A 15,759-nucleotide genomic window follows, 5' to 3' on the forward strand; every position below is an offset into this window, starting at 1 on the left:
GACCATCTGATTGCTGTATTTTCTGTGAAGTTGCTGAACAACTACGCGCATGGGAAGTTTCGCATAAAACTATCTCTGTCGTTAGGTTTGGTAAGCCCTCACACATGTAAGAACCCTCCCCCCAGCTAAATGCAAGAACACGTACCAAAATGTCGCACGTGTGTGATATCCAAGATTTGCATCCGGTTAGCCACACTTGCTGGATCTCCTACGTGTGGACCACAGAAGAATGCGTTCTTTGCGGCGGTGTAGGTGGAAAATCCTCAAACACAACACATAAGATGTAACAGTGTGGCCCACTTGACGCAAAGGTAAGAATGTCCCACACGTTTTATTGGCACGTGCTCTTTCGTGTAGAAGGGGGAGAATCTACACGTGTCTAGGCTTAGAAAGAAACCTTACGTTGTCTTTATTTCCCCTTCTTCCGAGTCCTAATAATAACATTTCAGTTGATGTGATTGGCTGAGTTCTACAAACTACCTCATTACAGTCAAGAAATTATCCATACAGCGGTTGTATCAAGATTTATGGTACATCCACTTGTATATCGCCAATATGTGATAGATGTAAAATATCCAATCCGATAAAAAGATACGACCACATCATAAATAATATCTAATCGTAAAATCATACCTATCCATATATCGACCAGGAGAAAATGTCAAAATCAATTAACAGCCATTGGTATGACTTATGTAGAGTTGGGGCCCCACGCAGGGAGTGTCAGCCTAATTTTCGTTGTACTTGATAATAATTCTGCGGCCCACCTCTTGATCGGATTGTATATTCTATGTATATTGGCGAGAAAATAATGGCTGTATCATAACTTAAAATACAGCCGCATTATCAGGTTCTTTCCAGTTATACAGGGCACCGGTCTTGTAGTCCGCGGGCTACGCTAGTGAATTCGTAGCCCACTACTAGGTCATGCGTACAGATGATCGTTACCGTTGAAAAGGTATTTCCGAAAGTGAGTGACCCGTTGCCAAAGTATGAGCTGTCAAGCGAAAATCCTATCCATTGATTAAGTAGAGATAAAATCAGAAGAGGGCCGTCCATGTTCTATAACTGATGGTTGATCTTACTTACACTAAACCCCATGTTCCAGATGGCCGGCAAATGATTTAACTTCAGTGGTCCGAGAGTACCTGGGTCACATCCAACCGGTTGGACGGTTAATTTGTGGTCCAACCAACGGATATTTTTTATTCTATCATGTTTGTGCGAAAATCTAACCCTTGCAAAGATTGGAGACGGTATGCGGGCAATCCTGTATAAAAATAGCCAAATCCACTGATTAGGTGGACTACATCAATACTAATTTACCAACGGTTATTCATTGTTTTCTAGTGTGGCCGATATGATGTGTAATAGGATGATTTGTTTTTATTTTTATTTTTGCTTATGAGATCCTCGTGGTGGGACCAACACAATGAATGGGTTGGATTTCTCCAACACAGGTAAGGTTGATCTTATAGATTGCTGGACTGTAACTCTCATTCCACTGGTTTGGATGTTAGCATCCGTAATTTTTATATAGGCAAAACCGAATAAAGAGGCTTGAATCCCCGACTTATTTGCCGTAGGTTTTTGATGCGTATGCGGACTTCTGAACAGGAGAGGGAGAGAGAGAGAGAGAGACAGAGGGGTCATGTGAGGTCATGTCATGTGAGCATGTCATGTACATGGGCATCCATGTATGGTTACATGCATGGTGTCGGAAGGGAACATGGAATATAAGCATGAGAAGAGGTTGAAGTGGTTGGTCTTGTATACAGAGAGAGAGAGAGAGAGAGAGGGTGTTAGAAATGAGAGAGGAGGTAGCACAGTTGCCAATGAAGAAGAAGGGAGGAGATTTATGGGTTTTTAATGGTGGATCTGCTAAAGCTCCTAACCCCAAATTCTATTCTCTATTGACTTCTAGAGATAGAGATTTCCTTCTCTCCCCCACTGGAAACCAGGTTCTTCTTCTTTCTCTCTCTCTCTCTCTCAATGAATAGATGCTATAAGCATGTAACATGCGCCGGAGAGTTTCATGCACTCTCTTTGCATGGATTAAACAGACCAAGTATAGAGTTGCATGATTTGTCTCTATTTTAGCCGGAGAGATCGAGTTCGTTTTGTCTCTCTCGCGACTCAGGATGCAGAGTGCGTCGCCGCCGACTAGGGCCCACATAATGAGATGAGCCCGTGATTTTTTAACCGTCCATATTATCTTTGATAGTATAAATAACTTCCTTTTTATATTCAAGCTTGATAGATGATCCTATCCTTTGAGGAAAATTTCCTGAGGTGGGTCTAACTGATAGATTTCACAACAGGAACGGATCCGATCATCGGAAAACTCAAGAATGTTGGCCCCAGCGGCGGCGACACATGCTGGATCCTGAATCGCGACAGGCAAAACGAACTCGACTGATCGTTCTGCTTAGTATACAGCCACATCTTTCCCGCCAATGTATAACTTCTGTAGGACACCCGAGCCGTACAAAAGGTGGGCCGCATCGTGAAGATCCCCTGCCGTAAAAATCATGCGTGTCCTCACCATATGGCCCACATCATCAAAATAAATAGACGCAATCCGCGTTCGAAGCGGATGGGATGGGGACGGACGCGGATTTCCTGCACTTGGAACTTAGGTGGGACCCACTGCTGATGTTTATGAGAAATCCTACCCGTCCATATGTTTTGTGAGTTTATTTTAGGACATGATGCCACAAACATCATCAAAATAAATAGACGGTATCGATTGCATGCCACTACGAACCCAAACAGTTACAATTGTGGATACGATTCATTTTTGTATCATGCCGAAATGATCTCAAAAGATGATGGAAGGGGAGGATTTCTCATCAAAGTGGGCGAGGTGAAGGCTTCGACAGAAATCCGCGTCCCGTTGGCGGAATTGCTTTGAGGGCTCAGATTGATACAATACTTATGTGACCCTAAACAATTTTCAGTGGTAGTCATTTAATCCCCACTGCTTTCTATGGTGTGGATCAGTTGATATTTGGATGTTACTCATTTTTGAGTTGATGTCATATTAAGATATCTACAAACGGACAGACGGTTTGGATACATATACATTATGGTGGGCGCACAGAACATGGTAACGTGAACATAATAGGGTAGTCGGCGGTGTGTTTCACACCACGCAAGTCGCTTCCAAGAAATCCTATAAACATATAAATAGCTTGGTAATATTGCTTGTGAGAATACTCTTATTATTATTTTTATTAATTTTCTTCTTCTTGTTTTGATTAGCCATTGTCAGTCCACATCATCAAAATAAATAGACGGCCAACGTTACAATTGTGGTCCATCTAACGGGTGAACTGATCTAATTTTTGAGATTGATCCTAGTCATGGAGGAATCCACCTCCTGCACGTCTCAGATGTCCTGCACGTGCGACGCGTTTGCTAGAAGGCGGGGTTGCATACTACGGGTGATAAATTCTCGTCTCTTGAAAATAGTGGCTCCGCTTAAGGTATCGTCCTTCCCGGCGTATTTTAAGAGGTTTCTTGGATTAAATTCCTATAGGAGGAAAACTTTTATACTCTGACGGTGTGTATCTAACGGGTGAACTGATCTAATTTTTGAGATTGATCCTAGTCATGGAGGAATCCACCTCCTGCACGTCTCAGATGTCCTGCACGTGCGACGCGTTTGCTAGAAGGCGGGGTTGCATACTACGGGTGATAAATTCTCGTCTCTGACGGTGTGTGATAGAAGATACACAGGCACTATGAAATTACCTGCTTCATCCTCTTTTTATTAAACCGTTCAAATTATGGTACCAATGCAGATCGATCATGAACATTAAAATTAGGCACAAGTGAATATCCCACCGTCGGATTGGTGGACGTCCTGTTAGACCGTTGAAATGAAAAATCCAACGGTCCTATTCTCCGTAACAGGTGCACAATTTGTGAGTCCCTAGTCCCTACCTTGCCAAGCGTGAGTGTATACGCACCGATACGCTGCATTTACTTGTTAGGAGCTGATATTCATTCGGTGCACTGTGTTGTGTTTTACTTACCGTGCGCCCGCGCGGAAGTTGGATTGTTTGGCATGTCAGTACGCTGATGCTGACTGTTCATTTGGTGGACCCATGGCGGATATGCTATGGGAAAATCACTTGAACCATATCATTTTCAGTCATCTAGTCATTGGAAACATTGCGTTGGACGAGCACTGTTGCAAATGTAGGCCCTTAGATATCAAATCGGTTAGATGGTTTACGCCGTCTCTCACCTTCAGTATCATGAACAGTTAAGATCACCGGTCTGATACCACGTTGCATTTATTTTTGGAAGCGGTTATATAGCTGCTGTAGGTACGTGTCATGCGAAGACGAGCACTGACGCCCCGAGTTGTACGAACGCTTCAAAGGAGATCAAAGTTACATGATCCCACAGTGATGTATTTAGTATACCGTTCATCTATTTTTAGAAATCATTTTAGAGTATTATCCCAAAAAATAATTTTAAAAAAAATTGAATCGTATCCAAAGATCATCCGGATCATACCATAAATAGCAGCAGCAATAATGATTTTCAACGGTAAATAATTTATAGGCCATAACGTTTATTTTACATCCAATCTATTCATGTGGTCATAAATACCTGAATGAAGAGGAAAAACAAATTTCATATTGATCCAAAACTTCCTGACCTCAAAGGGAGTTTCAATGGTAGACGTTCAATCCCCCATTGGTTTTTGAAGTGCAGTCCGCTTGATATCTGTCTTATTTTTGGGCTCACTTGATAGTTAGATCTGTCTTATTTTTGGTCTCAATGGGCGAACGGATGGACAGTTTGGATATAACACATACTTAGTGATCGGACCCACAGAACTTGCTCATACAGCAGCTATGTAGCTGGTGTGAGTTACACCAGCCAAACCGCTTCCTTTATCAGCACTGTAGATGAGTCCGTACAAAACGTGGATTGTCCGTCCCTCTATTTCTTTCCCTCCGGTGAGAGCACGTAAGAGCTAGCATGGTGCCCGGTGCACCGAATATTTTGCGCAGCAACACATGCGACATCGTATCTATATACGGGGTGAAACCCACTGCATAGATGGTCTGACCGTAAACAATTGAATAATTAAGCATGCCAGGCGTAGAGTATGGACGGTCATGAAAAGCTTGCAATCTTTTACACCGTTCGTTATTTTCATAGTAATGTGCTGGCCTGGTTTTGTTCCTATTCACTACCTGGTGGGCCCTACGTGATATCCTACTTATAAGTCCTAGCAAATGATGGTGCGTGCGGAGAGGATCGTGGAGCCAGCAGTTGGCACGTGTAATGGCTCACGTGTGCTCGTTCCAATGCTCCTTTCAAGGGAGCCCGACTGAATTCCAGAGCGCTGGCCACCAATTTCAAGGTAGGAAGATTTTTCATATCGTTTTTAGGATGTGTGTGGTTCCTGCCATCGACAGACATAGGCGGACGCGGATTAGCGACTGAACTTGCTGCTGAAGTGATGTCACCAGGTTGTGGGCTCTGGACGCCGATTAGATACTGACAGGTTAAGAGTAGCAAGTCGGCTACTGAAGTGACGTCACAAAGTTCTATGGGCCCATTATGTGACGTCACAAAGTTCTATGGGCCCATTATGATGTATGTGTTATATCCACACCGTCCATCCATTTTTAGATATCATTTTAGGGAATGAATCAAATAATGAGGCAAAACAATCTGTAGTGGACCCCACCAAAGAAAACAGTGGGGAGAGTGATCCCACCGTTGAAACATCCTAAAGACCATCATAATGTTTATTTGAAATCCAACCTATTCAAAGGTTAAAAAAGACATGAAAGAAGGAAAAACACAAATATCATCTTGATCTAGAACTTTTGTAGCCTTTAGAAGTTTTTAATGGTGGGCGTCACTGGCCCACAGTCTTTTGTGTTGGGTCCATTGGAGCTTTGGATTTAACCCGTTCTTTGGATATTGCCTTAAAATGATCTCTCCAAATGGATGTAAGGTGTGGATACAAAACATACATCATGGTGTGGCCCACGGAACTTGCTGATGTCACTTCAGTAGCTAGTCTCGCTACTCAACCTGTGAGTAGCTTATCCCACCCCGTGGGCTCTACCCTGATGTATTTGTTATATCCACACCGGCCATGAGATCATTTTATGGCGTTATCCAAAGAATTATATAGATCCAAAGCTCAAGTGGACCCACCACATAAAATAGTGGGGATTGAACGCTTACCATTAAAAACTCAATAGGAGGACACAAGTTTTTTTTTTTATCAATTTGATATTCGTGTTTTCTCTTCTTCCATGTCTGTGTTAACTTATGAACAGGTTGGATCTGAAATAAACATCATGATAGGCCCTAGGAAGATTTCAACGGTGGTGTCATTGTCCCACTGTTTTTTGTGGTGGGGTCCACTTGATCTTTGGGTCTACCTTATTCTTTGGCTCATGCTTATATCTCCAAATGGATGGATAGTGTGGATATTACAAATACATCATGGTTATGCCCACAGAACTCGGAGACGTTACTTTAGCAGGGAGTCTGGCTACTAACTGGTTCAGTAGCTAATCTGCAGCCAACATTGGCAAATTAGTGTACGCGTAGTTATTCGATGCTCTTTAGGGCCTGTTTGGCCGGACGGATCCCATGGGATTAGGAGGGATGGGATGGATTTTAAGGTAATGATGGTGGTGTCAGTGGATTGGTTTTAAGATCCATGGGATTGCTATATCCTGGGACAAGTTCACCGAGTCTGTTTGGCACGCCCGACATATCCCAGGATTTTACCTTCCAATCCGTCCAACCAAACACGCCCCAGGCACAATTGAACGAGATTGGGCAGGATGGGATGGATTTTAAGGTAACGATGGTGATGTCAGTGGATTGGTTTAAGGTCCATGGGTTTGCTATATCCCGGGACAAGTCCATCAGGTCTGTTTGGCTCGTTTGGCATATCCCGGGATTTTACCATATCATCCCTCCTAATCCCTCTTAATCCGCCCAGCCAAACAGGCCCTTAGAGTGTGATGGTTGACATGCATTCACTTGGTACGTTTGAACTTCGGATTTCCGTACACCGTCTAAAAATCTCCTTGGAATGGTTCTCACGGGAACTTCGTGGGAGTTTTTTGTGCCGTGCACATAAATCCGGACGACTAGATGAGTCACCTCATAAAACCTAGTTGTATTTATGGTGGGCCATATATATATATATATGGCCAATTCGAGTATCAAGCAAAAAAGAGGAAGAGGAATGCTCACCCCAGTTCTCATGAGAAAATTTTGAAAACTCATCTCCTATTATATGAGCCCAAAATTTGAATCATTTATGTGATGATGGACCCCATGAAACCGTTTTGTCCAACTTTTACTCTGAGCCAAAACTTTGATGGGCCATGACGGAAGGAAATAGTTTCCTCACTTGATTTGCCTCTCTTTTGCCATGGCCCACCAAAGTTTTGGATCAAGAAAAAGATTGGGCCCCGGTGGTTTCATGGGATGTTGCATCATGTGGACCGTTCAAATTTTAGGCTCATATCACCGGATATGAGTTCTCAAAAAGTTGTCACAAGAATTCATGAGCATTCCTCTCTCTCTCTCTCTCTCTCTCTCTCTCTCTCTCTATATATATATATATATGTTTTTAGTGTACGTTTGATTGTTGAATCCACTTGGTCAATCATTCCTCCTCGTGGATTCAGAACCCCCTGGATTTGAAATCCTCCTATTGTGTTTGGCACCCTGCATTCAGAATCCCCTGAAAAGTAGGTATGCATAGTATATTTACAAAGATTTGAATTTAATTACTAAAAGTAATTATAGTGATGCAATTGATGATCTAATTGTTTTGGTATATCATCAGTGGGCCATGTGCCCAATAGATTAATAGTCTAATGACACACATGTTACACATACAACTCTTGGAAGGATTTTAGATATAATCCAAGCTTTCACCTAGGATTTCTAACCTCCTCTTTGAGGGGATTTGAAACCCCGCATTTACTTTATGGTGTCAAACATACCAGGGGACTTAAAATCCCCTCAAACCCCCCCCCACCCCCCCCCCCCCCCCCAATCCATGGTGCCAAATGACCCATAAAAGTCCACGAATCGGCCAATTAAAAAAATCAAATTGATGTATGTTTCTGTTTATGATCCATGTATATGAGGGCATCATGCCTTTAGTTTGAATTTCTTTTATGTCATGTATCCGAGAGCGGATTAGGTGAGACCCCATACTCACCCAAGACGGTGCGGCCCTTACTTTTATGCCCACCTTGATTTATGTATTATGTATCCACATCATCCATCCTTTAAAAAAAAAAAAAAAAATTTATAGATCATTTTGGGGGCATTATCCTAAAAAATGAAGGAGATCTAATTATCAAGTGGACCATACCATAATAAACGGTGGTGATTGACCGTTAATGGGTCACAAAAGTTTTGGATCAAGCTAATATTTGTTTTTTCCCTTCATCCAGGCTTATGTGACCTTATAAACAAATTGGATGGCAAATAAGCACTACAGAAACATTAAGGTGTGCCCTAAGAAGTTTTTAATGGTAGGGCGTTCAATCACATTATTTCCTATGATATGGTCCACTTGATAATTGGATATGCTTCATTTTTTGGTATAATGCCATAAAATGATCTGAAAAGAAATGGATGGATAGAGTGGATACGGAATATATATATATATATATATATATCAAAGTGGGCCTCACAGTAAGGGCCGGACCATCTTGGGTGACTCCGAGTCTCACCTAATCTGCTCCCCATGTATTTAGCGTGTGAGTTGTAGTTGTAGTATAAGGTTTTCTTAATCTTCTACGATTCTCATGTCTACGTGTGTACGAGTTAACTTCTTTCACACGTGGTGTGGCACATTTGTGCACAATTCATGTTGTTCATCATGTGGGGGCGACCTTGTACATGCTAGGGCATTCAAAATCAGGTGTCGCATGCCAGTGTACCATCAAGTGGCCGATTTAAACCTCTGGATTGCATCTTGATATGAAAAGCGGCTAAGTGGATTGTTTAGAAAAACACAGATAAATACAGTGAACAAGAACATATAAACACATAAAACATAAACCTATAGACAATAATATTGCTGCAATAAGTTCTGGCGAAGACATGGTAAGGAGGGAAGCTAATGCGGACATAAATAAACAGAGCGAGGAAATGACGTGGTAAAAATAATGTCAGTGATAAGTAAAAATCTAGAAAACTTATAAGAAAACAAGTACTTAATGCGAGAACAAAACTTAAAGCATACACGTTTACTTAAAAGCATAATAGACTAGAATTTATTACTTAAATAACTCTCACAAATATTTACAATAATTTCATTTCTCATAGCACTCTTAACTCTACACAACTTTTTTCAACTCTTGTGAAAACTTATGAAAACTTATATGAACTTGTGAAATACAACTTAGCACACTGGTATTTATAGACAGCAGAGTCCCGTTGTGGCGGATCTGGAATGAGTTTTCAATCTACAAAACTTGGAATTGATGATCGTCGGTGCTTCTTTTTACAGCTGGAAGAACACGCGTGTGATAAAGAATGGATAGAGCGGGACACCTTAAATACTGACAGTCTGTAAGAGGGACACGTTGCTGGACACTTATGTCCTAGCTACAGAAGATAGTAATAACTGGAGGGACACCTTAGCTTGGTGAAGAACACGTAATGTCTTTAAGAGGACACATTGCTACAAGATTTACAAAGAGCTTTTATGAAGAGACTATTCTGCACTATTAGGAATAGTGGTTGTCAGGATGCTTTTATGACATGCATTCATGGTTCTGGAGGTTTTGCTAGAGAAGTCTTGCAACGTGGCTTGACAACTCATCACTAGTCTGACTCTGAGCTAGATGACTCACTGGATGATGGGGCCAAGAGAATCTCCATGTTCCTTTCGATGTAGGTGACAAAGTGGTCCAAGCAAAGACCATTGTTAGCTATAGTGATTGGATTTAGCCAGATGGAATTGGGAATATCAGCAGCTTGAACATTGTTGAGTTCACACATCTGGCGTTTGAACAGATAAAATATACCATCATAAGAATGTCAATGGTTTGCTAGATTGAAACTGCGGTAGCCACGGATCACCACGTGATCATAAGCGAAGAGAACATAATAGTACGAGTCATTTGCAAGGGAAGAGACAAGATCCCTAGGGTTCTTGAATGTGATCTCAATGAACTCACTGTGATGGTGGAGCTGTGAGTGCTAGACATGGAGCGGATGGAACAGCTCAAGGAACTTACAAAGATTCTTATTGGTCTTAGTCAGCTAGTTGGCACCAGAAAATTCATTCCAATTGATTCGGGTAAGGTATGCATGGAGCGAGGCCATAGGGAAGATGAACATAATAGTCCAGCTCTATACAAGATAGTACAGGAAACAAAATGCTTCATTGGGCAGGTAATGGAGATCTCTGAAGGATATGGGGATTAGATATGGGTAGTGAGGATGAGGGATATGGCGGAAAACATGGGCATTTCTGAAGAGGTGGATTTCAAGGAAGGTTTTGAGGTTATGGGTAGGCCTATTTGCAATATACATGGAACGGATTTTATCTTGGAGTTTTGGAGGAAGGGATAAAGTTCTTTCAAGGGAAAAAACACATGGAATGGAGAGTTCATGAATGGCTGGAGAGGCTGTGGTTTTTGGAGGAGGTTTGCAAGGGAGGCGAGACAGGAAATCAGTGAGGATGTTATCTTTTCCTTTGATCTTTTTTACGGTGAAGCTCAATCGGGGAAACCAATTTGACTAACGTAATAACTGAGGTTCAGGGATCATCTTTAACTTAAAATCAAGCATTCTTGGAAATTCAGAGAGATCCATCTCGACCAAAAAGTAGTGGCCAAGAAGATGGAACTGGAACTTCGAGATGCTATCTTTAACTGCTAGAATTTCCTTGTAGGTAGAGTGGTAGTGTTGTTCTGAAGGCTTGAACTGACCACTACGATACGCACAAACATGTCTAGTACCATTAATGTCTTGGAGAAGAACAACACCCCATTGGGTGTCACTGACATCTATCTGGAGAATGCGTTCACCATGTGTACTTGAAATTTACAATGGAGGAAGATGATGAATAATCTTCTTGAGAGCACGAACTGCAGCTGTATGGGAATCATCCCAAGGAAGGGCTGCTTTCTTCAGTAAGGCAGTGAGAACATCACGATACGTGCACACATACGGGATGAAATCAGAGACATAATTGATAATGCCAACGAATTGCTGGATTTGCTTTACAGACGTGAGAACATCTGGGAACTGGAGGAGATGTTCAGCAATATGTGGCTGAGGAGAGTATTTTTCACTTCTGATTTTCATACCAAGAAAGTCAATGTTGGCTTAGGCCAACTGCATTTTTCGTTCAGAAAACATGATGCCGTATTCGACGCAAATAGCATGAAATTGCTGGAAGAGATCATTGTGACTTTTCTCATTAGGAGAGTAAAGAAGATCATCGATTTAGACCAAACAGTGGTCAAGGATGGGTTGAAAGATTCGTACCATCGCTTTTTGAAAAAGTGGCGGAGCGGTTTTCAATCCAAAAGGCATGATTGCCCAATGATAATGTGCATTTGGGACGGTAAAAGCAGTTTTGTGCTGATCAGCTGGGTTGATACCCAGTTGTCAGAATCCTACCTTTAGATCAAATTTTGAGAACAGATGGGCATCTATCAAATGTTGTAATAAAGAAGCACGATTTAACAATGGAAACTTGTCATCCTGAAGATATTTGTTTAATGGTTTGTAGTTGATGACAAGGCGAAGTTTCCCGCGAACGTGCTCAGCATGCTTGTTCACGTAAAATGCTTCGCAGGCTCATGGTGAATCTGTGGGTTCAATAAGTCCTTTATCCAGGAGGCTAGCAAGTTCATCATTTGCAAGTCTCAGATGGTCTGGATTCATTCCTGTATGACATTCCTGTATGACTTGCTTTCATGGAAGTGACTGCAACTTGCTGTTTGAATGAGAGGTTCCCAAAGAATTTTGGTCTGATCCAAAGGGGAGAAGGGTGTTTTTTGACAAACTTGGAATGGGTTGTAGCATAACATTGCTTAACCAGAAGGTTTTTGATATTGAGAATGGGTTGTGTTAGATGGAGGTTTAGAATCTGAGATCATGGGAAGAAAAAAGATTTTGTACTGGAGGCCATTGGGTAACCATTGAAGACCTGAGATTTTGTGGAGGATATCAAACCCAAGGATGAGATCTTTACCAGATAGGGAAGAACCAAGGAAGGAATGGAAAATAGTTTGGTTAGGGAAAAATTTAGGGAGGATGAGAAATTTTATCAATATGAAAAACTTTTCCGTTGGCTGTTTTGAAGAATTGAGAGTGAAGACCAAGAGGATTCAGGGAGAATGGATGGGTTTAGAATGCAGATGGTTGCACCAGTATCAGCTAGGGCAATAACATGGATTGGAGAAGAGCAGTGTCGGGGGTGAAGTTCAACTTGGACTAATGGAGTTGGACTGATGGACATTACGGATGAGAGGACAACGTCAGAAATGTTGTCAACTTCACCGAGAGAGTTGTGATCATCTTCATCAAAGGAGTCTTCAATAGAATCAGGGAAATGATCTACATGATTGGCAATATCATCATTAGAATGACGAATCACTAAGACAGCTGACGGGTCATTGTCGTCACAAAGAGAATAGAGAGGCTCGAGGTCATCATCTTTGTGGGGAAGAAGCGTAAATGCTTTTTCAATCGACTTGACATATTTTGAGCGATGACGCTTGGGACACTGTTTAGAAAAATGTCTTTTCTTATTGCAGATATAACACCGATCAGTGGACTTGTGGCGGAAAGGTTTCTTCTTGAGAAATTGTCATACACGCTTTTTCTTAAACTTTTTGCTTGGGTGTGCATCACCATCATTGAAATAGCACTTCTTGTGAAAATTATGTTTCTTTTTATTCAAAGTACAATCATAAGACTTCTCATACCAGAACAGCAAGAGAAGAGTTTTTATAGATGAAAGTCTGCTCATTTGAGAAAGCTGATTTGGATAGACATTATGGCAAGATGTCCAAACGATTCTACATCATTGGTGGGAAAAACGATGTGAATCTCAAACAAGTGTATCTCAATTCCCTTCCAGATCCTCTTGGTGATGAGACCACCAAGCTCCTTGAACAGAGAAATCTTCCTCTCCAAGCTGCTACCTTAGGCCAAATACACCAGTCGTCACTCCAAGCAATCCAGAAATTATGCAACCAGCATAAATTCCTGAAGCATGCAGAAAAGATGAATACCCGTCTAGCCGTCCTGGTTCCGCATGTGAGAAGCCCTATCTCTCCATCAAGTGCAAAGACAAGAAGTCTTGTGACCGTACTTTCAAGAAAAAGAAACATTATTTTTACAAGAAGCGTTATTTCAACGATGGTGATGCACGCCCATGCAAAAAGTTCAAGAAAAAGCGTGTAGGGCGATTTCTCAAGAAGAAACCTTTCCGCCGCAAGTCCACTAATCGGTGTTATATCTGCAATAAGAACAAGCACTTTTCTAAACAGTGTCCCAAGCGCCATTGCTCAAAATATGCCAAGTCGATTGAAAAGGCATTTGAGCTTCTTCCCCACAAAGACGATGACCTCAAGCCTCTCTGATGTAGAGCGGGTCGCGGACAGTTTCATGGCCAAGATGGATCAGAAAAGGCCCGGTCGACGACAGAAGTGATCCGGACCATCGGACCTTAGATCGGGCGTATCTCGCAATCCGGAATGAGTTAGCTGACGTAAAATATATGATTTTGGGGTAGAACGAGCTACTTTAGCCAACCAACCCCGCTATGCCGGGTTGCGCAGCCTGGAATTGACGGTCGTTTCCCTGTTTTAATTTCGTTTTTACTATAAATAGTAAGTTTTAGTTTGATTATAACTCTTCATCCGTTGGGCTTTAGGAGTTGCGCCCAACGTGAAAAGAGCTTAGAATAATTAGGGGAACGGTTTGGTGAAGCCAAATAGGACACTTACTATTTTTGGCCGAAAACCTTGCGCACTAGTAGACATCACGACCATCTATAAATAGTAAGTTTACTATTTATAGTAAGTCGCGGATTCTAGGAGTTTGAGTTGTAGTTTGATTATGATTTCTTTCCCATTGCTTGATACCCTTATTTAAAGGGTTGTAAACTCGTTTTTAAGCATTCATCAATCAATTTCGAATTTATTAGAATTTATTTCTATTTTCTGCTTTCTTTCCTCGTGGATTCGAGAAGTCTCTGTGAGGAGTCCAGAGAAGTTCCGTGGATTCGGAATAGTTACCCTCTTGAGGAAGACGGTGCTCGACCTCACGTCCTCCCCTGCGTCACTCTCTATGCTCTTTGTGACGACGATGACCCGTCAGCTGTCTTGGTGATTCGTCATTCTAATGATGATATTGCCAATCATGTAGATCATTTCTCTGATTTTACTAAAGACTCCTCTGATGAAGATGATCACAGCTCTCCCGATGAAGTTGACAGCATTTCTGATGCTGTCCTCCTCTCATTCGTCATGTCCATCAGTTCAACTCTATTAGTCCAAGTTGAACTTCACCCCCAGAACTCTTCTTCAATCCCTGTTATTGCCCTAGCTGATACTGGTGCACCCATCTTCATTCTAAACCCATCCATTCTCCTTGAATCCTCTTGGTCTTCACACTCTCAATTCTTTAAAGCAGCCAACGGAAAGGTCTTTCATGTTGATAAAATTTCTCATCCTCTCTCCCTAAAGCTTTTCCCTAACCTAACCATTACCCATTCCTTCCTTGGCTCTTCCCTATTTGGTAAAGATCTCATCCTTGGGTTTGATATCCTTCACAAAATCTCAGGTCTTCAATGGTTACCCAATGGCCTCCATTACAAATCTTTTTTCCTCTCATGGTCCTAGATTCCAAACCTCCATCTGACACAACCTATTCTCAATATTAAAAACCTTTTAGTTGAGCAATGTTGTGCTGCAACGCATTCCAAGTTTGCCAAAAAACACCCTTCTCCTCTTTGGACCAGATCAGAATTCTTTGTGAACCTCCCATTCAAACAGCAAGTTGCAGTCACTCTCATGAAAGCAAGCCATCCAGAAATGAATTCAGACTATCTGAAACTTGCAAATGATGAACTTGCTAGCCTCCTAGCTGAAAGACTTATTGAACCCACAGATTCACTATGGGCCTGCGAAGCATTTTACGTGAACAAGCATGCTGAGCAAGTTCGCGGGAAACTACGCCTTGTCATCAATTACAAACCATTAAACAAATATATTACAAGTTTCTATTGCCAAATCGTGCTTCTTTATTTCAACATTTGACAGATGCCCATCTATTCTCAAAATTTGATCTAAAGGCAAAATTCTGGCAACTAGGTATCAACCCAGCTGATCGGCACAAAACTGCTTTCATTGTCCCAAATGCACATTATCAATGGACAGTCATGCCTTTTGGATTGAAAACCGCTCTATCACTTTTTCAAAAAACGATGGTACGGATCTTTCAACCCATCCTTGACCACTGTTTGGTCTACATCGATGATTTTCTTCTCTACTCCTAATGAGAAAAGTCACAATGATCTGCTCCAGCAATTTCATGCTATCTGCGTTGAATACAGCATCATGCTCTCTGAACGAAAAATGCAGTTGGCCCAAGCCAACATTGACTTTCATGGTATGGAAATTAGAAGTGGAAAATACTCTTCTTAGTCACATATTGCTGAACATCTCCTCCAGTTCCCAGATGTCCTCACATTTACAT

The 15,759-nt window shown here is 41.7% G+C and overlaps 1 protein-coding gene across 1 annotated transcript in view; it reads left to right on the forward strand.

Annotated features, from left to right (window-relative positions):
- Positions 1 to 1,664: 1,664 nt before the first annotated feature.
- Positions 1,665 to 15,759, forward strand: part of LOC131237210 (probable nucleoredoxin 2) — a 70,354-nt gene continuing 56,259 nt past the window's right edge. Inside the window, exon 1 of the mRNA XM_058234887.1 lies at positions 1,665 to 1,961. Coding sequence (XP_058090870.1) covers positions 1,809 to 1,961 — 153 coding nt within the window. The 5' untranslated portion in view covers positions 1,665 to 1,808. The remainder of the gene's footprint in view (positions 1,962 to 15,759) is intronic.

The sequence above is a fragment of the Magnolia sinica genome, chromosome 2 (assembly GCF_029962835.1).
Source record: "Magnolia sinica isolate HGM2019 chromosome 2, MsV1, whole genome shotgun sequence".
Lineage (NCBI taxonomy): Eukaryota > Viridiplantae > Streptophyta > Magnoliopsida > Magnoliales > Magnoliaceae > Magnolia > Magnolia sinica.